The sequence below is a fragment of the Cinclus cinclus genome, chromosome 26 (assembly GCF_963662255.1).
Source record: "Cinclus cinclus chromosome 26, bCinCin1.1, whole genome shotgun sequence".
Taxonomy (NCBI): domain Eukaryota; kingdom Metazoa; phylum Chordata; class Aves; order Passeriformes; family Cinclidae; genus Cinclus; species Cinclus cinclus.
Genome location: NC_085071.1, coordinates 6,953,043 through 6,979,305, shown reverse-complemented (window position 1 = coordinate 6,979,305; position 26,263 = coordinate 6,953,043). Strand labels below are relative to the sequence as shown.

The 26,263-nt window shown below is 58.6% G+C and overlaps 1 protein-coding gene across 1 annotated transcript; it reads left to right on the top strand.

Annotated features, from left to right (window-relative positions):
- Window positions 1-5,447: 5,447 nt before the first annotated feature.
- TENT5B (terminal nucleotidyltransferase 5B) lies at window positions 5,448-10,431 on the top strand. Its single transcript, XM_062508879.1, has 2 exons — window positions 5,448-5,739; window positions 9,412-10,431. The coding sequence occupies exons 1-2, from the start codon at window positions 5,563-5,565 to the stop codon at window positions 10,429-10,431; spliced, it is 1,197 nt and encodes a 398-aa protein (XP_062364863.1). The 5' UTR covers window positions 5,448-5,562.
- The last annotated feature ends 15,832 nt before the right edge of the window (window positions 10,432-26,263 follow it).

Here is a 26,263-nt window from a genome sequence, read left to right as displayed (position 1 = left end):
GTGTCCCGGGGCAGCCCGAGCCCCTGGCTTTGGGGAATTGCAGTGGGAATGTGTTTGATGGCTGCAGATGAGAGCCCTGGGCCCGCAGCCGTGACTCAGCCCGCGGCATCCAGCAGCGTCAGCGCTCGCCTCTCTCACCTGCCCGAAATACCTGAACCCCAGGGACCCCTGGCCTGGGGCGGGACCCGGCTGTGTCACCCCCAGCAGGGGGGACCCGAGGGGTCCCTGGGCAGGATGAGGTGCTGGGGATGTGGGGCAGGCGTTGCCAGTTTGGTGGGTGCCACCCTTGCATCCCATACAGGGTCTGGGGGGACACCAGAACAGGAGGGTTTGGCAGGAGCAGGAAAAGCCAGGCCATGGCTCCATCCTCACTGGGGGAGAGCAGTGGCTTTGCCATTCCAGCTCCAGGGCTGCGAGCACGAGAAGTGCTGGACTCTCCCCACCCTGAACATTGCCCACCCAGGACATGGAGGGAGCCACAGGAGCATGGCAGCCCCAGGCAGTGCCCAAGTAACTCACCTGCCCACGTGCCGGGGAGCATCACCTGCAGCCTGATTTCAGTCATAACTTAAGAGCGAGAACTCCCCAAACCGAGGCATTTCCAGGATATTCTTGTTTCTGTCTCAAACGGTGAGTAATTTTTTTTAATGAGGGAGGACTAACGATCCCTCCAGGGCTGGGCTGTCACCGCTGGGCCACTGCCAAAGCACACGAAGTGCTGGGGCTGGGGCCGGGACTGGATGGGCCCCAGGGGAGTCCCCCAAGGTCCTGGCAGTGATGTCTTTCCCCCGTGCTCCATATCCCCCTCTCCCACCCAAAACATGCTTGGACCTTGGTGGTGGCACCACGGACTGGGAGAAAAGGGGGTCTGAGCAGGATGACTTTGTCCTTCTACGTGTGTGCCGTGGTGTTTATGCCCCTTCCACAGCCCCTGTTAATGAGGGTTAAAGATCGGCAGCCCCAGGCAGGAGATGGGCTTTCCTGTGCCTCAGTTTCCCTCTGTGGTCCAGCACGAAACCTGGGGTGCAACGGGTGGCAGGAGAGACCGTCGCCATGGCCCCAGCAAGGACTGAGAACCCTCGAAACACCCATGAAATCACTCCCGAGTCACCGAGTCAGGCTCAGCAGCCTCCAGAGCAGAGCTCCTGGCTCTCCCAGTGATGGGACAGGGTGTCCTGGAGCTGTCACCGCCTGCAGCTGCACTCAGGTATCACCTGGGGCCCAAAAACCCAAAGTGAGGGAGCGGCTGTGCTCCCTGCCAGGCCCAAATTAGTGGCCCTGAGATGGGTCATCCCTGCCACTCTGTAAAGGCACAAGTCATGCCAAGAAAAACAGCACGTGGTGTCACCGGGAAGCCACCGAGCCGGGGGACACACAGGTCATGATGCCAGGGGATAGGGATGTCCCCAGCCAGTGACACCCCAGGGGAGATTCAGGGGGGGCCACATCAGTGCTGGTGCCACGTTGTTCTGTGTCGCTGTCCCCACAGCCTGGCGGTGCCGTGTCCCCCATCCCCACTCCCCGGGCAGCAGTTTGCAGCAGCTGGCGGAGGTGACAGGGGCCATTCCCCAGCTCTGTGTCACCTGCACTAATGACACCCTGCGCTCCCTTTCATCTCAGCGCCTCCCGGGTGGCCCCGCTCCGGCGGCATCGCTCATCATCCTTTCCAGAATGGGACGTGGCCGAGCCTGGGGGTCCGGGGTGGTGGCACAGGGACCACAGGCTGAGAGCAGAGAGTGGCAGCAGAGTGACACCCCTCATGCCGTGCAGCAGGCACTCACAATGCCAAACCCAGCCTTGCTGTGGCCAGCACGGGTAAAAACAGCTCTCTGGACAACTGTGGCCACCACAGGAGGTGGTGGCACTGCCCAGGGACACGGGTGACCAGCGAGCAGTGGTGGCACCTGTGGGATGGGCTGTGTGGGAGTGAGCGGGGCTGGACAGTGAACTCGAGTGACTGGGAGGTGTCCAGGAACTCTGTTTGCCGAGGGAGGATTTGGACACGGCCGTGGAGAAGGACTCCACCTCTTAAACCCACAGCGGGCACGTGGACACGGGCATATGCGTGGGGATGGCAGCGTGGGAGTGGGGACGGTGACGAGTGTGCGGGGACAGCAGCACCTGTGCCTGGGACAGTGCGTGTTTGCCTGGCGGTGGTGGCTGGAATCTGCCTGGGGACAGTTCGTGTCTGCGTGGTGACAGTTCGTGTCTGCGTGGTGACAATTCGTGTCTCCTTGGGGACAGTTCGTGTCTCCCTGGGGACAGTTCGTGTCTCCGTGGGGCAGCCCCGCACAGCGGTGGCTCTGCGTGCGTGGAGCAGGCAGCGCCCGCACGGTGCCAGCTGCCGCGGGCACACAGGGACAGGGACAGGGACAGCCCGGGACACGGCTGACGTGAGCACGGCGGCGGTGCCAGGGCGCTGCCGTGGCAGCGGGGAGCCGGAATGCCCCCACCCCGACAGCAGCGCTGCTGTCCCCCGGGGCGATGCTGCGTGACGTCGGTGGCTCCGGGAGCAGGGCTTGGTCCCTGCTGCTTGCTCAGGGAGTTGGCGCACGCCCTGCGGAATGCCGAGTGGGACGGAGCCGGTCCCACGAGCGTCACGGAGTCCCCGAGGTCTCTCCGCCTCCCGGCTGGAGACACTTTCACCCACTGCCCCGATCCCGCAGCTCTTCCAGCTCCTTTGAGCCAGTTCCCCCCCCCCCCCCCCCCACTCGCCCACCGGGGCTGCCAAAGGTCCCCAGCGCCCCGAGGGGCTCAGCTCAGCCCGGGGGGCTCCAGCTCTGCCCCCCACCCGCTCCTTCCCGTGCCCCCGCTGCTCCCCCGCGCACGCCGGGGCGCGTTCCGGCTCCGCCAGGGCTGATTTCCCCGGGGCACGGAGCAGTGTCCGTGGGGCAGCCCCGGGATGCTGCCAACCCCAGATTCGTGGGGCAAGTGGGGTCACGGCATCCCGAGCCGCCGTTCCCCTGCCCAGCCCCTGCCCCACTCCGAAGGGGCTCTGCCACCCTCGTGCCACCCGCGGCAGGCAGGATCCGCCCGCGTTTCACCCCAAGACGATGATTATTCTTTAATTGCCAGCAAAACAAACGAATAAAGGCCGGGCCGGCCCTGGCTGAGCTGGAAGGAACGGCCCCGGTGCCATTCCCAGCGCGGGTTCGCTGCCGGCCGCTCTCTGGGATAATGGTTCGGTGATGGAGGTTAACGAGAGGCTCAGCCCGTCCCTCAGCTCCTTCCAGTGGGCCCAGGTTTCCTCCGGAGCCAGCAGCGCGTCTGTCCCCTTCGGCCCGGGCAGCCCAGAGCCCATCCCAGCTCATCCCAGGACGATCTGCAGCATCTTGTCCCTGCGATCTCCATGTCTGGATCCTGCCCCACCGTCCGGGGCTGCCAAGCTGGGGGTCCTCCAGGCCCCACATCCATGGGGTGCTCAGCCCCCAACCAGCCCTTCCTCCTGCTGAATCCCCCGGCTGGATGGATCCTGATCCCTAAAGCCATTTGGCCTCTCTCAGCCTCTTGGGAAACCTTTCCTGATCCAGCTTTTCTGGTGGCAACATCAAAAGGGTTTTGCAATGAGAGGCAGCTGCCTGATTTTTTAATCAAGTTCCTTGGAAAATCACTTTCCGGCAGGGCTCCCCTTGTGCTGTGCCCCAGTTTGGAGCCTCACAGGGAGCACCCAGGAGCATTTTAATCCTGGTGGAGAAGCCTGATGGAGTCACGCAGCGACATGGGTGGAAGCCAGGGAGCAAAACCCCACAGCAGGAGGAGCATCCCACACGGGGACCCCGGCACAGGGCGCTCCAGCTCCCCTTGGGGCCCTTCTGGCTGTCAGTGCATCAGGGAATGGGGAGGATTTCGGAGGGAATCAGGGCTCAGGACACCACTGCCCTTCTCTCCCCTCCAACCCCAACTGTGGATGCTCCTGAACTCCCCAATTCCCCCAGTTCCTCTTTCTGCAGCCTGCTCCAGTTCCCAGCAGCAAACCCTTGGGATGTGGCAGAGACCTCGACTTCCGAGACAGACTTTGCATCTTGGAAGAGCTCTGCAGTGCCTTCCTGGAGGTGGAAAGTCCCAGGGTGGATGTTTGGGAGTTTTCAGGGGAGTTCTTGCAATAAAACCGTGCAAGGGTCTAAAAACAAATCAGCACTGGCTCATCTCCCAGCGGGACTCGTGGCTTCTAAGGATGGATCTCAGCTCCAAGTAGGAACCAGGGAAATGGGAGTCGCCACTGCAGGTGTGGAGCTCGAGTTGTTCCGTCCATCCCCGGGACCGCGGGGCACCAGCTCAGCAGGGAGGGCCCTGCTGGAAATGGCTGCAGGGTGGAACGCTGCAGAGAAATGAGCACTGCAGAGGGATGGGAACTGTTGGGATGAAGGCAAATGGGAGGCCAGAGGCTGGGGACACGTCTGGCCCCAGGAGGAGGTGGTGGCTCAGCCGAGAGCTGGGCCACGCTCTGGGATTTAGGGGCTGGGTCTGAGCTCCTGGAGCTCCATGACCGCAGGGTGTGACCCTGTGTCCCCCTGGGTGCCAGAGCTGGCAGATGGGGGCCCTGGGGACTCTGCTGGCCATGGACAGGGACCTGGGAGAGCTGGGGGTGTCAGGATGGGGACACTGAGACGTGGAGTGACAGACCATGGGGCATCTATGGGGTGTCAGACCGTGGGACATCACTCCAGGTAGAATCAATGGGGCGCCAACTTGCAGAGCATTTATGGGCACCACTGGGAAAACAGATCACAGGACATCTGTGGGGCACCAGGGTATAAATGGGGCATCGCTGGGGCATCGGATCACAGGACATCTGTGGGGCACCAGGGTATAAATGGGGCATCGCTGGGGCATCGGATCACAGGACATCTGTGGGGCACCAGGGTATAAATGGGGCATCGCTGGGGCATCGGATCACGGGGCATCAGTGGGCGTGGATGGGATACCAGTGGGATATCCAAGGGTACCGACAGCGCATCGAATGGCAGCAGTGGGGCACCAAAGGAGCCAGCAGGACATCAGAGGGCACGGCTGTGGCCCGAATGTGACCCCGTGCGACACCGAGGGACGCCGCTGGCTACCAGAGGGACCCCCGGGGCCACCCCGGGCCCGCCAATCACCGCCGGGATTCCCGCGCGCCGCGGGGGCGGGGCTGCCCCGATCCGGTCCCGCCTCCTTCGCCTCATCGCGGCTCCGATTGGCCCCAGTCCAGCTGCGCTCCTCCCACTGGGCGCGAGCTCGGGCCGGGATTGGCGGGGGGCCGAGCCAATGGGGCGCGGCGCGGGTCTATATAAGGCACGGCGGGGCGCTGGCGGGCGCAGCGCTCGGCGGAGCCGGTGGCGGGCGGGGGGCGGCCGGGCCCGGATTTGTGCGAGTCCCTGCGGGCACCGACCGCGCTCCCGCCGCGCCCCGCGCAGCCGCCACTCGGGGAGGTTTTTTTTTTTTTTGTTTTGTTTTTTCCCCCCCCCCCCTTCCTTTCCCCCTCCATTTTTAAATTTTCCTCCCGCTCCCCCTCCGCACCCGGCACTTCCGGCTGGTTTCCGGGCGGTTTCCGGGTGAGCGGCTCCTGAGGCGGCGGCGGCGATGCTGGAGGCGGCGGCGGGGCCCGCGGCGGGCGGCGCGGAGCAGCGCGGGAGCCGCTTCAGCGTCCTGACGTGGGAGCAGGTGCAGCGGCTGGACCAGATCCTGGGCGAGGCCGTGCCCATCCACGGCCGAGGCAATTTCCCCACGCTGTCGGTGCGGCCCCGCACCATCGTGCAGGTGAGCGGGACCGCGGGGGCCGCGCTGGACTCTGCCCCGCTCCGCCGGGGGTCAGGCAGAAAATAAAAGTGCTGAGGCGGCGATAAACGGGCCCGGCGGGCCCCGGGCCAGCCCGGCCCGGCACCCTCGGCCTCCCCCCGCAGAGCGGCCGGTGCGGGGCAGCCGCTGAACGGTTCGGAACGGGCGTTAAAGAGCGGGGAATATCCTCAGCTGGAGGGACCCCACAAGGATCCGGCCATGGCTCTGCACGGGACACCCCCAGAAATCCCACTGAGCGTCCCGAACTGCTGCTTGGCTCCTGGCAGGTTTGGAATTTGGGTGAAGCATCTCGTTCCGGCCTCCTGCCGTGGGCCGGGGCACCTTTCCAGCAGAGCGGGCTGCCCTGAGTCCTGCCCGGCCTGGCCTGGCTGCTCCAGGGGGATTTGGGAGTTTTGGGGTGCTGTGTGCTCAGCTGGCCCCGCTCCCCACTCTGGGGGTCCTGCCGGGGCTGGCCCCTGCCGGCAGCCACAGCAGCAATGCCCGAGGCTGGAGGGAGCTACTGCAGCTTGTGCCGTCCATCCTGCTTTGCTTTCTTTTCTCTTGCCTTGTTCCTCTTCTTTTTGGGTTAATTTGTTGCCCTAAAAAGCAGTGAAATGTGTGTGGCCAGGGCAGAAGTGGCTTTTTTTGGAGCTGCTTCCACGAAATGGCTTCGTGCTGGTGGACATGTTGGGCTCGTGTTGGAAGAGGCAGAGTTATTAATTCAAAGGCCGGATCAAATGTCCGTGTCCTTTGATTTCTAGGCACCCCTGGCCGAATCCTCCAGAGCCTGCCCCAGGCTTCAGCTTGTTCACGAGCTCCTCTTAGTTTAACTATCAAGTAATAACTGTGTTTAATATTAAACTAGCAATGTAGCTCGAATGAGCTGATGCATATTCATATTTGGGAGGCGACTTCATTCCTCAGTAATGACTCATCAAATGTAAAATCGGGCATGTTGGCTTCTAATTAAAAAGCCTATTCACGGTGCTAAGACCCAACTGGCTTTCACAATAACCGGGAATTTGGAGCTTTGGCTGCTTGAGAAAGAGTTAGAGTTAAGCCTGGGAGATGGAAAGGTGACATTTGAAAGGCTGGTTTGGGATTCCTCGAGTTCCTGTCGGGGGCAGAAGCGCTGGGTTTTGGCTGCTCCGAGCTGAGTGGCAGATGAGAGCTGCGGGCAGGATGCTGGGGCAGCACCACGGCACTGAGCAGCATCAAATATTCCAGCATATTCCAAATATTCCTCCCTGGTGCCATGATGCGGTGTCGGGGCTGCCAGCAGCAGCTCCAGACACGGGATAAGTGAGGGCTGTAATTGTACTGGCAGACCCTGTGTTTAGGGCTGACTAAGCTGGAACCAGTAACCCAAAAGGCAGTTATTTATCCTGTTGTTGTTGTTGTGGGAGGGGGGAAGCAGCAGGTCAGGACGCTGCAGGATTTGCTCCTGCCTGGCTGTCACAGTCAATTATCCCAACCACATGGAAGGTGAGCTGCTCTTTTGGGAAGCAGGTCAGCAGCTGCCTAACCCTGGAAATATCCAATCCCCTGGGGAAAAATGCAGCCCTGAGCCCACTGCCTGCAGCTAGGGGGGATGAGCTCCAAGTGGAGGTTGGTGGGTAGGAGCTCTCAAGGAAGGGCAAAGTGCTCTGCTCGCTGCTGCTTTGCAGGTTGGAGATTTCTGGGATGATTTGGGACAAGGCTCACTCAAAAATCGTTTTTTTTTTTTTTTCCACCACTGTTTTCTGAGTAGATCTCACAAATATATCTCACACAGACAGACCTGGGGAACTCGAGTAAGCTTGGAGCTTATGGCTCTGGAATGCTGCAGGTCCTGAGCCGTGCCCAGAAAGGGGTTAAGCAGGTGTTCTTTGGGGTTAGGAAATTAATCTGGAACAAGATCTTCTCCAAGCACTGGGCCCAGCTCTGCACCTAGCACTTTGTGACCTATATCTTGTCTCTCAAAGCCTGAGAGCACAGAACTCTCTAACTCCACGAGCAGTGCTGGAGCTGTGCCCTGGGTGAGTGACTCCAGCTGGCACCAGGCACAGGCCAGGAGCTCCCCTGGGTTGCCTGTGTGGTGTTTGTTCCTTTTGGGGAATAGCCCTGTGTTAATCTAGGAGCAGATTCACTTTTTTTCAAACTATCTGCCTTGGAAAACAGCTTATTTCTCTGTGTGTGCTGGGGATCTGGGGTTAACTCTTGCCTGCCATGTGATTGTCACCAGTGCCTTGGCCACGAGCCGGGCTGCCAGTCCCATGGCAGGGACAGGGGGGAAGCACCACCAGGGAAGCTGCCTGGAGAGCCCTGCCAGCCTCCCAGGTGTGGAAACACCACTGGGTTTGTTCTGGGGTGCTTTTGCCAAGGCAGCAGAACTTGCTGGTGATGTTGTGCCTGGGATGTGATGAGGGTTTCATGCTGCAGTCCCTGACCTTCTGTGAGTTCTTCCTTCCAAACAAAACCCATGGAGGGGCAGTTCTACTCCTGCTGAGACCAGAACTGCTTCAGATCTGCTCCACAACTGCTCAGGCCCACAGCATCCAAGAGGGTTTGGCCCTTGTGAGACAGCTTTGAATTTAAATTCACATTTTGGGAGTTTGTGGGGCCCCTCAAACTAGGGCAGGCTCACGGGGCTGAAGGGCCCAGCCAGACTGGCTCTTGGTGATCCCGTTTGTCCATTTGTGTCCCAAGCTTTGGCTCTTTTAAGCCATGGCCTTGCTCTAGGCTGGCTGGTTGGGACTCCCAGGAAAATGGGAAATGTCTGCAGGGGAACACGAAAGCAGGATGAGACATGGGAAGAGCTTCTGCTGGAAGGTGCAAACCTAATCTTCTTGGGATCTTTGAGCTGAGTTAAACTCAAATTATAAGCTGGTCTCCAGATAGTTTATTTTATGGTCTTGGGGGTTATTTTAGCCTCCTGCTTGTTAAGTAATCAGGCAGGTGATTCAGCTTCCCTGTAAATGAACAAAGCTTTGGAGGGGCTGCTGGGTGTGCCAGGACTGGGCAGGCAGCATTAAAATCACCGGAGTAACACCCCTAAGATGAAAGCTGCCTCTTGTGCTTGATAGCATGCCAAGCTCAGCACGAAGCTCTGACACACTGGAAATTGTTAGGATACACTTACTAGTTGGGACATGAACTTGCATACGCCTGGCTGGGGCCTTTGAGCTGCTCTGGCATCTTGATTTGCCTTTAATGGATCTTGACAGGCCAAAGGGATGGCTCAAAGGAGTGAGCCACCCTGATTAAATCCACGGGAACTGCTGCAGACTGTGCTGCCACCTCTCATTTGGGGTCACTGTGGGGTTGGCTGGTCTTGGCTTGGTCACTGGAACTGGGAGGGGATGGAGAGGGCAGAGACCACCCCAAAAAACAGGGCTGGGAAGCCTGTCCAGGTCAGACACTGCACTGGAAGCAGAGCAGCTGATCATGTGCAGTCAGATCTCTAATGCCAGGGAATAAGTGAAGGAGAGGCACCCCCAGCTGCTGGCAGGACTCGGGATGCCTTCCAAAGTGACCTATTTCCGATGGATTAGCTTTTTATTTGAGTGTCTTGCACTGGAGTGACCCAAATAAGCGCTGGGAGTGAATCCTCCTGTCCCCAGGCTGCTCCAAAGAATTCCCTCCGGCCTCTCACTGACTCTGTCTCCGTCCCAGGTTGTCCGTAGCCGCCTGCAGAAGAAAGGAATCACCGTGCACAACGTCAGGCTGAACGGCTCAGCAGCCAGCCACGTCCTGCACCAGGACAGTGGCTTGGGCTACAAGGACCTGGACCTCATTTTCGGGGTGGATCTGAAGACTGAAGACGTTTTCCAGCTGGTTAAAGACGTGGTCATGGATTGCCTGCTGGACTTCCTCCCCGAAGGCGTCAACAAGGACAAGATCACGCCCATGACCCTGAAGGAGGCCTATGTGCAGAAGCTGGTGAAGGTGTGCAACGAGACCGACCGCTGGAGCCTCATCTCTCTGTCCAACAACAGCGGCAAGAACGTGGAGCTCAAGTTCGTGGATTCTCTGCGGCGCCAGTTCGAGTTCAGCGTGGACTCCTTCCAGATCATCCTGGACTCGCTCCTGCTCTTCGGGGAGTGCTCGGAGAACCCCATGGCCGAGAGCTTCCACCCCACGGTCACCGGGGAGAGCATGTACGGAGACTTCCAGGAGGCCATGGAGCACCTGCGGCACCGCGTCATCGCCACCAGGAACCCCGAGGAGATCCGGGGCGGGGGGCTCCTCAAGTACTGCAACCTCCTGGTCAGGGGCTTCAAGCCCAAGTCAGAGGTGGATATGAAGGCCCTGCAGAGGTACATGTGCTCCAGGTTTTTCATAGACTTCTCCGACATCGGCGAGCAGCTGCGCAAGCTGGAGTGTTACCTGCAGAGCCACTTCGTGGGCATGGAGGGCAGCAGGTATGACTATTTGATGACCCTGCACAGGGTGGTCAACGAGAGCACGGTCTGCCTCATGGGACACGAGAGGAGGCAGACCCTGAACCTCATTGCCATGCTGGCTGTGAGGGTCCTGGCTGAGCAGAACATCATCCCCACCGTCACAAACGTTACCTGCTACTACCAGCCAGCCCCTTACGTCAGTGAAATAAACTTCAACTACTACGTGACCCACGTGCAGCCCTTCCTGCCTTGCAATCAGTCCTACCCCACGTGGCTTCCCTGTAACTGAGCTCCAGGGTCTGTCCTCCAAGGTATTTCCTTGCCTTGGGGGGGTTGGGAGGGTGGGCAGGGGGAACAAAATAAAACCTACCGACCTTCCTAGAACTGCAACAAAAGGAAACTTCCTGGACTCTTGCTTGAGTGTTTCGTTCCTGGGATTGTTGGAGCGAAGCTTGTCTGCTGTACACTGTGATGGGAAGTGCAGTGTTATGGAAATGACTCCTTCTGGAATTGTGGAGGCAGTGGGGTGGGTGGGGGTGTGTGGGGGAGACTGTAGAATTACGCTAAGGTAGAGCTGCACTGCCCTGAAATGGATCTGAATTATGGTTGTTTTTTTTGGTTTTTTTTTTTTTTAGTGCAGGAGGTGTTATGGGTGTGCAAACTTGTGGTTTCTGCCAAGAGAAGCCAGAGTGGCTAATTCCTTTGAAGGACCAAAGAATCCTGTTTAAGTGCCTGTAACAATATAAACACAACTGTACTGTAAACCTTAATTATTTTTTTGCGGGGGCTGACTGCCCAGAGCTTGAGTGGGGAATGTCTGAAGAGGAAAATGTTTCTGTCATGGGTGGGGAGGGTCGCAAGATCATTTCTTATCCTGGCTGAGGCCAGAGCAGGTTCTGTGTGGCTGAGGGGTTTGGGCAGAACTTGCTGCCTGTGAAGGACCAGCTGGAGCCAAGAGCTGCCAAAGTGGGGCTGCGTAACCCAGGGGGGTTGGAATGGCTGAAACTGGGAGCACTGGGGAGGAGGGGAGTGCATGCTGGAAAATGCTGTGCAGAGCTTGCTGGGAAAAAAAGGCAGCAGGGACCTACACATGGATTTCTTCAAGCTCCCAAGTCTGCAATGCCAAAATATAGTTGAGCTCTTAAATGATGAGGCAGGTGATTTGTCCAGAAGCCTGCCCCAGGCTGCCATACCTAATCCTGTATTTTCTAGGGGAATTTGAAATGCTGCTTTTCTGATTTTTTTTTTTTTGTGATTTTAATGCACAAAGCCAGAGGCCAGCTGGGCTCTTGGGGAAGGTGAGGCTTGTCCTTTGAAGCACAAACCATCCAGGTCACTGGTCAGTCATTTCCAGCTGTTGCTGTGTCCTGCAGGACCTCTTCCATGCTGGAAGTCATCCCTTGGGCAGGTCCTGTCTCCAAAGCAGAGTTCCCTGTGTGATAGCATTTGAAATTCATCCTCTAGCTAGAAATGGAGCCTGGGGGAGGAAGGGGGGTGAAGTTAGTTTGCCTTAGGTAAAAAATGTCTAATAAACAGACCCTGTTGTGTTTTGAGGGTTTGGCTCTCTCAGTCCAACGTGGCTTTGGAGTTGTTGGGTGTCCAGAGCACAGAAGTTTTTTGTGGAAGTGCCTGGGCTGCTGTGCCTGCAGCCATCTCAGATTGATTTCAGTGTGCAGGGAGGCAGAGGTGGGCAGGCTGCAGGCATTCATTCCCTAGGGAGGCTGCTCTGGGATCACCATGGCTTCCTGGTGCTTCCTGCCAGGCTGATATTTGAGTACCTTTACTAACTTGTGGGGTTTTTTTGTTGGTTTTATTTTTTGTTTTGTTTTTGTAACAAAACTGTAATAGCTGGGCAGATTGAAATAAAGACTAGATCCTTGGAATGTGCATAGCCAGATTGGTACCTTTTTTGGGGTAGGGGCAATGTGGATGGGGAGTAAGGGGTGGGGGGTGGCTCTGACACCTGACATGAACTGGCCCAGCCCTGCTCCCTCCCATCAGAGCTGGGTGAGTGGCACTGGCCCTGTGGCCACTGCAGGTTTTGGCTGCCTCCCTGCAGCACAGCTTTGCCTTCATGGCCAAGTCCCCCAGATTCCCTGTGCTGGGAGCTTGGAATCTCCAGTGCAAGGGAAAACTTCAAGGGTTGCTTTTGGGAGCCCCAGTGTGCCCCTTCTGTGGCTTCAAGGAAGATGAGATTTATTTTTTTCCCCCTTGCATTTTAATTTGAACATAGATGCCATGTAGCAGGTTTTTTACAGGCTCCTCCTACCCACAGACACACCAAACTGAGATTCCCTCCCTCCTTCCCTTTTGAGATGCCCAGAAAAATCCCCTGCAGCTCAACAGGGCAACCTACCATTGAGATTGCACTTTGGATTTATGGAGTGTGTGTGGTGGGACTCTTGTGAATGGGTTGAACCTGAATTTTTCTAGATCTTGCAGTGATGCTGTGCTGCCTCCTGTGAGGTGGCAATTGGAGGATTCCGGTAGCTTGAATGGCACTTGATTTCTTTTTTGTTGTTGTTGTTTTGTTTTAAATGTCTTTTTTTTCCTACACCTGTATCACTTGTCATGCAATGGGCTTGACATAGACTCACTAGATTCTTTAGAATCTGTTATGAATAAATACAGTGTATTCAAATTTATTGAGTTATTTTTATTTGCTTGTATATCTGGGTACTGTGACAAGGAGATGACCCTGACCCTGTTCCCACCAAAAACCAGGCTGGGAACCTCAAAAGGGGTGACCTGAGACCCTGTTTGGACCTGCCCAGGTGTTCCCCAAGCCCAGAGCAGCTCTGAGTCCTGGGCAGCGCCACTGCTGAGGTCCCTGAGGTGGGGGTGGCACTGAGAGCCTCTCCCTGCTGGTTTTCTGTGGCTCCGTTCCCTGCTGCTGGGAGCTGAGCCTTGGCTCTGTGAGCCACCTGCAGCACGGTTCCTGCTGGGGAGGGACAGGCTGGGGAGGGATTTCTGTCCCAGGAAAAGCTGTGTGCTGCTGGTGCTCAGGCCAGATTCCCGTGGGGTGGTTGGCAGTGGCTGCAGCTCCTCCAGCCCTGGCTGCCCTCCAGCCTGAGATGAAGTTTCACTTCCCCCTGTCAAGCTCCAGGCAGTTCTGGTTCCACTGCAACAATGGAGCTGACCATGTGCCAGTCCCTCTTTGGGACAAACTTGCTGGCTCTGCACCTCCAAATTTTTACAGTCCTGGGCCAGAGCTTCCCTCTGACAACAGGGCTGGGCTGTTCTTGCTGGGCTGGCACTGTCAGGGTCCCTGTCCCTGCTTGGGCAGGCGCTGCCTTTTGCAGGGCTCCTTTCTCTCCAGGCCTGCTGGGTTGGGAGATGTTTCCCTCTTTCTGGCACAGCCCCAACACGATCTGCCTTTTCCAAGTGTGTCTCACGTGGGGAAGCAGCTCTGAAGTATCTGAGTCCCTCAGCTGTCTTCTGTGTGGGTGGCTGGTCCTGCTATTGGTGTGTGGTGAATAATCTGCCTCTGGATTTGCGACCCTGAGCAGAGCAACAAAAGCCCTGACAGAATCGGCTGGGCATTGTTGGAGTGGATCAGAGCATACAAAGGGATGTTGGTGGAAAGTACTCGTTGTGATCAGAAAGGAGCTATCAATGTTAACAGCTGAGATTCCGATCCCTCTTTTGTTAATTGTCAAATAAAAAACCAAAAAAACTTGCGTATTTTCTCACAGCCTGTAGTCTGTCATTATTTTCCTCTTTGAGCAGAAGGGGTGATGGATGTCAGGATGTGCCCGAGGCTCGGGTGGGTGAAATTCAGGCTCTGGTGATGCTGCAGTGCTTCCCTCAGCCTTGGCTCTAGGACAGGTGTGTGTGGGGTGGCTGCTCCTCCACCTTCACAGAAGCTGTCTGTAAATGCAGCCCCGTGGGCTGGGCAGTGCCCAGCTCGGTGATGTGATGGTGGCACGGGGCTGCTGAGTGCTCCAGGCCTGCAGAAGCACCCAAAAATCCTCAGTCCTGCAGCAGCAGGATTGCTCCTGGTGCTGCTGCAGCTTTTCCTCCTGGAAGGACACCTGGCCGTGCTCCAGGCTCGCTGAAACGGCAGGAATTTGTCTTGACTGCAGCATGCAAGAAGCATCTTGTTCCAGCCCTGCTGCTCCCAGCCGTCCCTGATCTGCTGGCCCGGAGCCGAGGGTGGCACCAGCTCTGTGCAGGCGGCTTGCTAGACCCAGCATGGCATTTCGATTTTATTTTTAATCTCTCTATTTAGCTTTTTCCTGCAGCGTGCCAGTGTTTCTCCCTGGCTGCCCTCCTCCTCCTCCCGTGCCCGGGAGCCGCTGGGGCAGCTCGGGTGTGCAGGAGAGCGTGCTCCAGGCAGAGAACAGCAGAGAACAGCGTGTCTGTGTGGCTCCTCTGGCCATTTATAGCCGTGCCCGGGCTCCAGCACAGGCTCCTTGTGCTGCCAAGCACGGGACAAACGCTCCATTGATGCCGCGTCCCTGCTCCGAAGGGTCGGGCTGAGCTGCCCAGGGATGGCACAAACTCCTGTCCTGAGCCCCGGGGGGAGGCTGGGGATGAGGGTTGGGTGGGCACTGTGGCACTGTGCCGTTGTCACCCTCCGAGCTCTCCCCCCGGCCCTGCTCGGGCTCCCGTTCCCCGCGGGGTCTGCAGAATTGCCCCGGCTCGGAACGGAACCAGGCACGTCCTCAGGGACAGCCCCGGGTGCGCTCCTGAGAGCTGCCCAAGCTCTCCCTGACCTCTGGCAGACCCTGACCACTTCCCTGGGGAGCTGTTCCAGTGCCCAGCCCCCTCTGGGTGTAGAACCTTTTGTGTGCCTAGGCGGATGAACCTTTTAAAACCTTTTTATTCCGTCTGTGCGTGGCGTATTTGCTCTCTTCATCTCCAAATACAGGTTGCCACAGACTTTTTGGCTAACAGCTCCGCGACTTCCCTGACAACCACCTTCTCTGACTTCTTGGATCCAGCCTGGAAGGAGCAGGCCAGGCATTCCCGTCCCTCCTGAGCCATCGCAAGAGGAGATCAGCCCGTGCGGAGCCTCCTGCCTGCTCCGCAGCATTCCAGCTTCCCCCAAACCCCCAAGGTGCCGGATGCCTGCTCTGCCCTGCTCCTGTTCCTTGGAGGGATGATCCACACGTGGCCGAGCTGGAAGGTGCTGTTGGTTTGCTGCTCCCTCGCCTGGGTGGATCCCCGAGCCCGGACACACATTCCAGCCTGTAGAAACACGATGGCTCTGACAAATTTGATTGAAATCCTCTGCTGGCATCCCGAGGTGTTCCGGGCAATGATTGACGGCCACGGCAGAGGCGTTTCCTGAGGAAAGGAGGAAAAGAAATCGATTGCCTCGTCACCGCAGCCGGGAGGTGTTGCACAAGGGGGCCAAGGACGAGGTGTCCTTGCACTCGTGTACCCCAGCCCCAGCGTGTCCCCAGCCGTGCCAGGGCAACAGTGACATTCCCAGGGTGGGAATGGTGGGACGGTGGCTCCGGAGCCCGCGGGAGGCTGGAGCGGTGCCGGGGGAGGAGCAGGGCGGTGTGAGATGTGTTATCTGTGTTATCTGTGTGTGTGCAGGTGAGAACTCGCGTTTTCACCGCCAGCACAGAGCTCAGCTTCGCTGCCAGCAGCTCGGGTCTCTCCGCAGCCGTTCCCACCCTCCCTTTGCTGGCAGAGATGGGACCGGGATGGGGACGCAGCCCCGGCTGCTTGGGGTGGTTGGTCCTTGCCCTCTCCACCACCACGCTGTGTTTACCCTCCTTATCTGGCCGCTATCAAAGCCCGGGCTCAGCTGGAGCAGTGTCACCCTGCCTTCAAAGGGGAAGCCAGCGCTCCCCGGGCTGTTTGTGTGGTTTATGTTTTTGCCTTGTAATCCAAGGAGGGGTTGGAGGTACGGACACCCCTCCAGCTCTCCTCCCTTCCCCCCATAGCCGGCGTGGCTGGAACAGCTGATTACCTGAAGCATCCCTCTACTAATGTGCAATTACAGGTGGCTTGTGCTGAAATCCCGGCTAAATCCGCGTGTCCGTGGCGTGACTCACCAAACTGCTGCTGCCCTGCTGGATCCTGCACGCATTCTTTAAAGACTGGACACAATGGTTAGCATGCCACTCACCCTTCCCAAATGTCACCAGTGTAACGAGTTCAGCCAGTTTGTCCCTCTGCTCCTCCTCCCCTGCAGCCCGGGATGGTCCCGGCACGTTCCGGTGGCCAGGCTGAGCACCGGGGGTGTGATTCCCCCTGGCAGAGGGGTTTTCTAGCAGGGCTCGGGAAGAAGCAGCCCCTCAAAAGGTGAGATCAGAGAGCAAAATCCCCAAACTGTGGGTAGTGGGAAGGCAGGACGGACACCGCCCTTCCCCACGGACAGGGAGCGAGGGATGGCAGAGCCCGTGGCACTTTCTCCACAGCCGGGGTTGCTCCCAGCACAGGCAGCTCCGGGCTTTGGGAACGTGCCCTTCCAAAGAAGAGAGCCTTTGAAGCCAAGCTGCTCATTTGGGGCAGGTGCTGTTGTGAGTAAGAGCATCCCCAGCACCGCCCCACGTCACCGCTGAGCTCAGCCCGGGAGGGGCCCGGGCCCTCCGCCCCCACTAATGCCCAGGGAATTGGAGATGGTCGGCATTGCTAATGGCACTAATTGCCCGGTGGTTATTTAGCTGATGATTTGTTTTATCCAGGCAGGCTGAGTTAGGTCTGACCCATCTGCCCCGAGGCCATCCCGGCGTGCAGAGAGCCAGGAGAGACCAGGGGGTGGCACAAGCGCAGGACAGCAGCCCTGGGGAGGAGCGCTCGGGGCTGCTGGTGGATGAGAAGCTCAGCAAGGCCTGGGAATGTTTGCAGCCCAGAAATGCAGCAGGTTCCTGGGGCCATCCCACAGCAGGGGAGAGGGGATTCTGCCCCTGTGCCCCCCTCAGGTGAGATCCCAGCTGCAGAGCTGGGGACCCAACATCAGCAGGATGTGGAGCTGCTGGAATGAGCTCAGAGGAGACCACAGAGATGTTCCAAGAGCTGGAACCCCTCTGCTCTGAACCCAGACTGGGAGAGCTAAAGGTATTCAGCCTGGAGAAGAGAAAGCTCTGGGGAAACCTTAGAGCCCATTCCAGTGCCTAAAGGGGCTCCAAGAGAGCTGAAGAAGGTCTTGGGACAAGGGCCTGGAGTGCCAGGACAAGGTGGGATGGTTTCAGACTGGCAGAGGGCAGGGTTACGTTGGACATGAGGGATAAATTCTTCCCTGGGAGGGTCCCTTGGCAGCTCCAGCTCCCCCAGCCCCGGGTGAGTGCAGAACCCGCGGGCAGCGGGGAAGAGCCGGCTCCTGCCCCCGATGTTGGTGGGTTGTAGGGGAGGCTGCTCAGGGGTTTGGGTGCCAGGCCCGTGTCTGTGGGCAGGCAGGGAGCTGCTCTGCTCCCCAGCTCAGCGGCTCCTCACTCAGCATCGCGTGGGCAGGAGGAAGGCTCATCCCGCAGCCGGCGCTCCCTAAACCCCGGCAAGCCGGGATTAGCGGCGTTATCCCGTAATTAAGGAAATCCCCCCTCTCATTAGTCCCGTCAGGGTTACAGCCTCCTTCCCTTCCCTTCCTGCTCCGGCAGGGGGTCCCCACTGTTCCCCCATGCCCTGGACCTCTCCAGAGGAGCTTGGGGGATGTTTTCTGGTGTAAAGGGGTGCCTGGAGGTGCCACATGGCAGAGCCTCAACGCCAGCACAAGGTTTTGGGCGTTGGGAAGGGACATGGAGCCCAGCAGAGCTCAGCACACCCTAGGGGCTGGCACCACCAGCACCCCTGGATCCATAGGGTGCCCCCTACTCCTCGTCCTCCTGGAGTTTGCACCATCCCAGTGGGAATTGCCTTCTCACCTCGCCAGGGGATGCAGCTGCCACCAGCCTGGTGTCACAGCCGGGCGGGACAGGGCCATCCCTGCAGCAGGACAGCCTCGAGTGGGGTCTGGGGCAGCAGGACAGGGCTGTTTGGGAGTCCCCACACTGCGTGTCACACCCAAGGAAGAATTTTCAATTGTCCCCTCCCGTGACACGGGCTGGCAGGAGGAGGGGAGGAGGCTCCAGTGCTCTGTGATGCCCACCTGGCTGACCCCTGTGCTGTAGCCCGGCTCTCTGGAGCTGTGTGGGGTCAGTGTGTGCCTGTCCCCTGCTCAGTGTTTGACACGTGTCCCCAGCATGATAAGGACAGCCGAGATAAGGGCATGGGTGTCCCTGTGCTGTGCTGCAGCTCCCTGACCCCAGGCACGGGGTCTAACCTGGCCTTTCCCCTTTTCCAGCTGTGCCAAGACTCGGCAGCACCGCTGGTCCCCCTGTCACAGCTCCTGGGTCCATCCTGTGCTGGCACACCCTGGCGCCCTGTGATCCTGGCTCACACCTCCCCAACGCTGTGACTCTGCTGAATGTGGGGTGAGCTGAGCCCAAAAATTCCCCTTCCCACCCCTCTGAGCCCCAGCCCAGCGGTGCAGCACCTCCAAACAGCCCCAAAGCCGAGGCAGGAATGGGATATCTGCTCTCAGAGGCACTGCTGGAGTTTCTCCCAGTGCCTCCATGGCTCGGCCAAACCCAGCTGGAGCAGGTAATAAATCCCCCTGGCCGTGCCCTGTTCTTCAGGTATTTCAGGATGACATCAAGCAGGCAGGCAGGAGGCGCAGCCCTTTGGGGTTATCAGAGCCCAGGAGGGGACAGAGCCACAGGAAAATGGCTTTGGGTTAAAATGCAATTACAGCCTGGGGACATTGGTGGGTACCTACAGCACACGAGGCACCGTGAGTGTGGATGTTGTGCTCTGCTTCACTCGGGATGGGCTTTACTCAGGTTGGCCAACCCTGCAGCTGTGCAAAGCCAGGTGAGGCTTCTACCTTTTAAGCGGACCTCGGGGGCATTTTGCTGCCTACTTTGAAATGCCAGGGCAGTAGGAGGATATAATGTGGCTTTTTCCCCTCCAGATGCATCCCTGCGTATCCCAGGCTGGGCTGTTTTCACACAATCATGGGATGTTTTGGGTTAGAAGGGACCTTAAAGACCTTTCCATTCCACGCCTGTGCAGTGGGTAACCTGTGCCAGGGCCTCACCACCAGCACAGGGAGGAATTTCTTCTAAAATCCAACCTAAACCTACTCAGTTCAAAACCATTCCCCTTTCTCCCACTTGTCTTCTTTTGCTGCAAAGCTCTCGGCAGCTCTTCTTGAGTGGAAATACATCTTCATCTTGTCTGAAATTCTGGCAGAAAATGGGGATTTGGGTTAGAATCCTGTGCTGAAAGCAGAGCAGGTGATGTGAGCTCAGAGGGTTGAGATTCTGGGAGCTCTCGGTGCAGCTGAGTTTTAAATTTAAGAAGATTCCAGGCTGGTGAGCAGATCTGTGGCTCGGCCTTCAGGCTTTGACTCCCAGTCACAGGAAGGATTTAACAGCTCAGGAAGAAGGGAGTGGGGAGAACACATCCCTGTGCTCCCCTTTGGAGGGCTTTGGAAGGATAAGCAGAATTCTTTTGGGGCACAGAAAGATCCAGCAGCAGAAAGAAATGCCAGGACCTGATCCAAAACCCTCACCAGGAATTTTTCCATCTTCTGCACCAGGCTGTAGATCAAACCTCGGGTGACCTGCAGGGCTGACAAAGGGAGAATGGACTTTCGGGGTTTGTTTAATGTCCCTGGGGCTGGGAAAGGACGTTCCCAGCCTCGGTCCTGTCCCCCCTTTGTTCCCGGGCTGGGCACTGTAGCACAGAGTCCCAGCAGGGGCTGAGCTGCCCCGGCCTCTCCAGCTTCTCCCCCTGAAGCTGGGCTGGAGCTGCTGGCTTTTGGTGCTCACAAGGATTTCCAGGGGTTTTCTGATCTCTGGGGTTTGCCAGAGGAGGGGCTGAGAGTCGGCATCTCCCTGGGGGCACGAGGAGAGGAGAGGAGAGGAGAGGAGAGGAGAGGAGAGGAGAGGAGAGGAGAGGAGAGGAGAGGAGAGGAGAGGAGAGGAGAGGAGAGGAGAGGAGAGGAGAGGAGAGGAGAGGAGAGGAGAGGAGAGGAGAGGAGAGGAGAGGAGAGGAGAGGAGAGGAGAGGAGAGGAGAGGAGAGGAGAGGAGAGGAGCTTCCCCAGAAAAAGGATGGAGGAGGATCCGCTCCCGGCTCTCCGTGTGTCCTGCTGCCCCAGCCCGCTGTGGGCAGGGGATGCTGGCCAGGATGGGAGCTGGGAGCCCTGGAACGAGGGTTCCCCAGCAGCAGGAGGGTGCTGCTGTGTGGGATTTGGCCACAGCTCCTCCGGGCGGGCGCTTCCCCCTCGGAGCGGGGTTATCGGAGCAGCCGCCGCTTTCCACCCGCAGCGATAGCACAAGGACACGGCAGGCTCCTGGGGACACCGGGACCTCGGCACGGGCTGCTGCCTTTGCCTATCACGAGGTAAAGAGCTGAAAACAGGCAGGGAAAATAAACCCAGGGCTCCCTGTGGGAGCCCCGCTGGCAGCAGCAAAACTTTCCATGGAAATCGGCGGCACTCGGAGACAAAGCTTCACCTCGGGGACACGCGGAGGGGACACACGGAGGGGACACACCTTGTCCCCGCACCCCCCGGCTGCTGTTTGGTCACGCGAGGGACCAAAGCTTTGCTGGTGGGTGGGATGCTGGCGTTCCCCATGGTGGGTTTTTACGGGATGGAGAAGAGGCGGTGTCCCAGAGCCGGGCGTGATCCCATCCCTGGCACCGCGGCCCTGCCAGTCCCCGTCCCTGCGTGTCCCCCCGCTCCGTATTTTTCTTGGCAGTCCCCTGGCAGGAATGTTTCCCGCTGTCGAGCGAAAGTGGAGGCAGGAATTGCTGGAATAGCGAGGGGCTGAGTAACAGCGCTAACTTTATTCTCGAAACAAAGGGCAGTGTCCCTGCTCCCGCTCCCGGCCGTGCGGGGGCCAGGGCTGGGGGGCGCCCGAATTCCTGTCCCGGAGACCCCCGGGCCCGGCTGCCACCACAGCCACCTCTGCTGCTCCCGCCTGCCAAAAGCGCATTTCCAGAAGCGAAGGGAGGTTGCAAAATAGCGCTGAAAGGGTGGGATTTCAAGCAGATTCCCAGGGCTTTTCCCTCTGCAGGTGTACCCCCAGCCTGTCTCCGAGGATTTTGGGGGCTGCGAGCCTGGTGTGGACATCAAAGATCCCTGATATTTGTGGGCACCTGCCCCCCTCTCCCGGGGTGCTGGGATGGGGTGCCGACCTCATCTCTGCCCCTGCCGGGGTGAATTCTCACAGTGGAGGTGGCTGAGGAGGGGATCCCCCCGACAGGGCCCACGATCCCCGCTTTGGCAGCACCTCCTGCTCTGAGGAAGGTGCAGACTGCCAGGGATCAGCCCTGGAACCCAGCCCCGGGCTGGCTGTTCCTGCCATCCAGAGCAGGGGTTTGGTCCGAGCAGGATCCGTCCCTGCGAGCAGCCTTGGTGCCAGGGCCGGCCTTGGCTGCAGGGCTCGGGGCAAGGCAGCGCTCTCCAAAACAAATACTTGTCCAGAGCAACAACACGTGGGAAAGAGCAGGATTTGCTTCTCCGGCTCCAGGGGGAGGTTCCCAGGGAGCTGGACTCGGCTGTGGGGGTTCGGCTGTGCCCTGACCTGTCACCGAGCTGAGCTGCTCAGGTTTTGCACCTCTAGGGGAATTACACAAAATGGGTTTTAATTTGCAGTGCAGAAGGGGAATCGCTCTTGGATGGACTCAGAAAATCCTTCTGGACATGAGGGAGGGGGTGTTGAGGAAGAGGTGGGGCTGTCCCGTGCCTGGCTCTGCCCTGATAGCTGTGCTAGAGAATCTCAAAGACCCCAAATCTTCCCCCAGACCCCCCTGTGTGTGAAGCTGAGCAGGGTTGTGCACTGGCAGCCCCAAATCAGGCATTACACACGGGATGCTGGATGTCTTTCCTCAATGGTGCCACTGTCATCCCCCCAGCCCTCACTCCCACAGTGACAACGCTGTGCCTGGGGATCCCATCCATTGTTTCATTTCCCCAGGACTCACATCCTGAGGCTTTTCCTTGTGTCCGTGGTACCTTAAAGCCCGCTCCTTCATCATTTTTAGAGACTGTTCTGCACTGAAAATCCCTCCTGCTCTGGCACCCCCAGGGTGGTGACACTTGCCCGATGCTGCTCCAGCCACCCCCCACCTCCGCAGGGTTCCCCAGCCCCCAAGGTTTTCTTGGAAGTGCTGTAGGAAATGGAGAGGAAAAGGCAAAGCTGAGGCACCAGCCCTGAGGCCCAGGGACACCCAAGAGCTCCTGAACTCCTCAGCTCCTTCTGCTCCTGCCTTGGCACAGGACGAGGAACCTGGAGCACCGAGGGTCAGCGCTAATTAGGAATTAAGGCATGGAAAGCCCTGGGGTGAGGCCAGGGCAATGTCCTGGCTGCTCCCACCAGGGCACCAGAGCCTGCTGTGAGCTCTTCCTCATCTTCCTCCTCTTCCTCTCCAGGACGCATCAGCTGTGAGCTCGAAGCGCGGCCGCGCTGGCATTTCAATCAATCCGTGAGTGCTTTATTGCAGAGCATCCCTCTGCCCGTGCAGGGGGATCACAGCGGCTCTGGGGGTACCTGGAGCATCTCCCTGGTGTGGCACGGCTGTCCCCGTGGGTGGTGGCATGTCCCGAGCACGTTGTTCCCCCCGTGCCCCGCTGGAGCTGCCAAGGGTGAGCCAGGGTTTCCCCAGGGCTTCTCCATAACGGGAGCTGCTCCCGGCCCCTCTTTCCTCCTGCTCCTCTCCATAAGAGGCGAGACGGGGAGAGCCGAGAGGAGCCTGTGCCTGGCTCTGCTCCCTGGATTCCTTTCCTGCCTGTCACCGACAGATTTAGTTCCCAGCGTCACCAGCCCGGGGCTGGCACAGCCCGGGGACATCGCTGGTGGCACTCGTGGTGCCCGGGGGTCCCGTGGGGGGCGGTGGGCTCAGGGCTGTGCCCGGGGCTGTCCCTCACCCCATGGCACAGGGATGGTCCTTCCTTCCTTCCTTCCTTCCTTCCTTCCTTCCTTCCTTCCTTCCTTCCTTCCTTCCTGTCCCAGTGCTCAGTGCGATCCTTGCGTTGGGATCACTCAAACTCCCAAAACCACCCCATTTTTAGCTCTTTCAAATGAACTTTACTGGTTGAACAAAACCCACCTGCGAACAACAGAGGGTTGGAAAAATTCGGGATGTTTTTGGGTATTGGTGTTTTTTTCTTGTTGGGTTTTTTTTTTTTTCCCTTAAATCCTTGCCTCCTGCAGGGATGGCAGTGGGAGAACTGGGGCTGGGGACGCCGAGGGCTCAGTGCCACCCACAGCACCCAGGGAAGGAGGAGCACCACACCATGGAACCGGGACATGTGGAAACCTGGACCTGTCTCTCTGGAAGGGAAACCCCAAAACCCCAAATCTATCCATTTTGAGGAATATGCTGCTGCAGTTTTTAGGAAATCCTCACTGACACCCCAGTGCACAGAGCCCAGGGATCTCTGGATACTCCCGAGGGAAGGGCTGCAAGCAATAACTGGCACTTTTGGCAATTAATCTCTTTAAACCTCTTAATGAGCAGTGGTCAGGTTACAGGGCTCCCGTCATCTCAGATTGCTGGGGATTAGCAGGGACAGGGAATGAAGGAGGCAGGGGAGGGGGTGTCCCTGAGAGCCTGCTCTGGGCATCCCTGCTGCAGGATTGGGAGCTGGGCTTCATATCTACCTATTCCATTCCATATATTCCATTTTATATGTTCCTTATAAATTACAGATATCGAGGTGGGAGATGGGACAGTGAGCAAGGCAGAACCACTCACCGGCACCTTGCCCTTTGCTGTACATGTCATGGAGCTATTTTGGGGACCATTCCTCACTGCTCTGCCCTCCCCAGGATTTGCCAATCCACAGATTTGGCTGCTGTGGGCGTAGGGAGATGCTGGCGCTGTAGGGAAGGGGCAGGTGCAGGTCCCAGGGTGCTTGGGATCACTCTGTGGGCTTTGGGAAGGAGCAGCTGCAGCACGGCCAGAGGGTGTGATCGGACTGGGGCAGCCGGCACTGCAAACAGAGATACTGCTCTGTGGTGGGAAACTCGGGGCTGATCCAGGCAGCTCTGGGGTGGAGGTGACAGGCAGGGATACCCGAACTCTGGAAATTCGTGGCTTGGACAGCCCTGGCTGTGCCCGGCTCCAGCCCGGCCTTCCTGGAGGGAGAAAGGTTTTAAGAACCCACATCTCCAAACCCACATGTGGCAGCATTAATCACCCATTTCCCTTAAAGAGTTCCTTTAAAAAAGGGCTCAAATGCAGGGACAAATCTGTTCTGAACACCCAAACGCTTGGAAAAGGGGTGTGAGGAGGGGGTGAGGCTGACCAGGACATTTTCTGCTGTTCATCACCCAGAAGCAGAGGAGCTGTGGGGGGACACCACGGTGCAGCTGTGCCAGGGATGAGGGGCAGCACAGCCGAGCCTCATCCCAGCTCTGCCGGGCCATGGAGGGCATGGGCAGGACCCCAGGAGAGGTGACAGATCCGCCTGGTGCTGGGGCGCCCACCCGTGGCACAGCTTTGCATCCTGGTCCAACCCTGCCCAGCTCTGCAGCATCCCCGACCCTTCCCTGCCTTCACCCTGCCCAGGACAGGGACACGGCACCATCCACACTCTGCCACTCATCCCTCAGGGATTTCCCTGGGATCCCACTCCCTGTGGGGCTCCTGTGGTCAGACCAGGCAGGGTAAGAGCAGGGGGAGCCGTGTGCTGGGCAGGAATTAGGCACATTAACTTGCAGGGCAAAACAACCCGATTGCTGAGGTTTAACGAGATCAGTGACTTAAAGAGCTTTAGTGGGGAAGAGAGAAGTGGACCAAGAGGAGCTTAACACAGTAAGGGAGCACGGAGCATCCAGGTGCTGTGGAATGGGTTCCGAGGCCTGGAGCCCCCCAGAGCCACAGCGAGACCCCTGGAGCTCTGGGGCAGGGAGTGATAAGGTGGTGAGGACAAGGTGCCCACCTTCAGGGCCTGGGCAGCATCCCTCTGGCAGCCACAGGGGGACAGAACTGAAAATGTGGGATTTAAGGGCATTTCTCAGCACACCTGAACCTGGATGAAACACAGGGCTGCTCGTCCCAGGGGTCAGCGAGTGGGAAATGGAAATACCGCGGCTCCAAATGAGTCGAGAATAGGGCAAGGTGTGTTCCCGGGTCCAGGTCACAGTGCCAGCCCCTGCAGCCCCCTCCGGACGCCGACTGCCCTGGTGAAGGAATAGAAGGAGGTCAAAATCCTTGTGTGGATCCCTCCCTTCTTCCCGCACAAGGCTCGTGGAGAGCTCAGGCTCAGCTGCTGGAAGGGATAAATCAGAGGCCAGGGGGTTAATTCGCACTCTCCGGGGCTGTTCGGGCTGGGAGCGCCTCTTAAGGAGGAGAGGCTGGAGCGGAGCCGGTCCCGCCGGGGCTCCCGGGGCGCCATCTCCTGACAGCACCGGGCGGCGTGCAGGGCTCTCCCTGTCCCTCTACCCTGTGCCCTGTCCCTGTCCCCATCACTCTGGCACCGTCCCTGTCTGACCCTCTCCACCACCCTTGCCCTGTCCTTTTACCACCCTTCATCACTTTTGCACCAACTCTGTCCCCTCTCCATCACTCTTGCCCTGTCCCTGTCCTCCCCTCCATCACTCTCACACTGTCCCTGTCCCCTCTCCATCATCCTCCCACTGTCCCTGTCCTCCCCTCCATCCCTGTTCCTGTCCCCTCTCCATCACTCTCCCACGGTGTCATCCCCTCCATCACTCTCTCACCATCCCTGTTCTCCCTCCTTCCCTGCCTTCCCCCCTCTGTCATGTCAACCCTGAGCAGTTTCTGCCCCTGCCCGTGGGTGCCTTTGCCCCTCTGCCCCTCACACCAGCTCACTCCATCAGGCCCAGCCCGCAGGAATTAGCAGCGAAAAGGGGAGAAGCCAGGCTTAGGTATTAACATACCACATTAATTTTCTTTTTCCCAGAAAGTCTGTAACAGAATAATCCCATAACCCCACCAAGTGTCGGTGCTGTTTATGTAACGGGGCTGGCAGGAGGGCGGGAGGCAGCGGGGTTATGTAAAACTCCCGAGCCTGGGGCTGTCCCGGAGCCACCGGGGGATCCGGCTCCTGCCCTGTCCTTGTGCTGGAGCTGCTCTGTGTTTGCTCTCCCTGCTCTGGGCCCCAAACGGGGCCAGGACCCCCTGGCAATGGTGGTGTCAGCTGGAG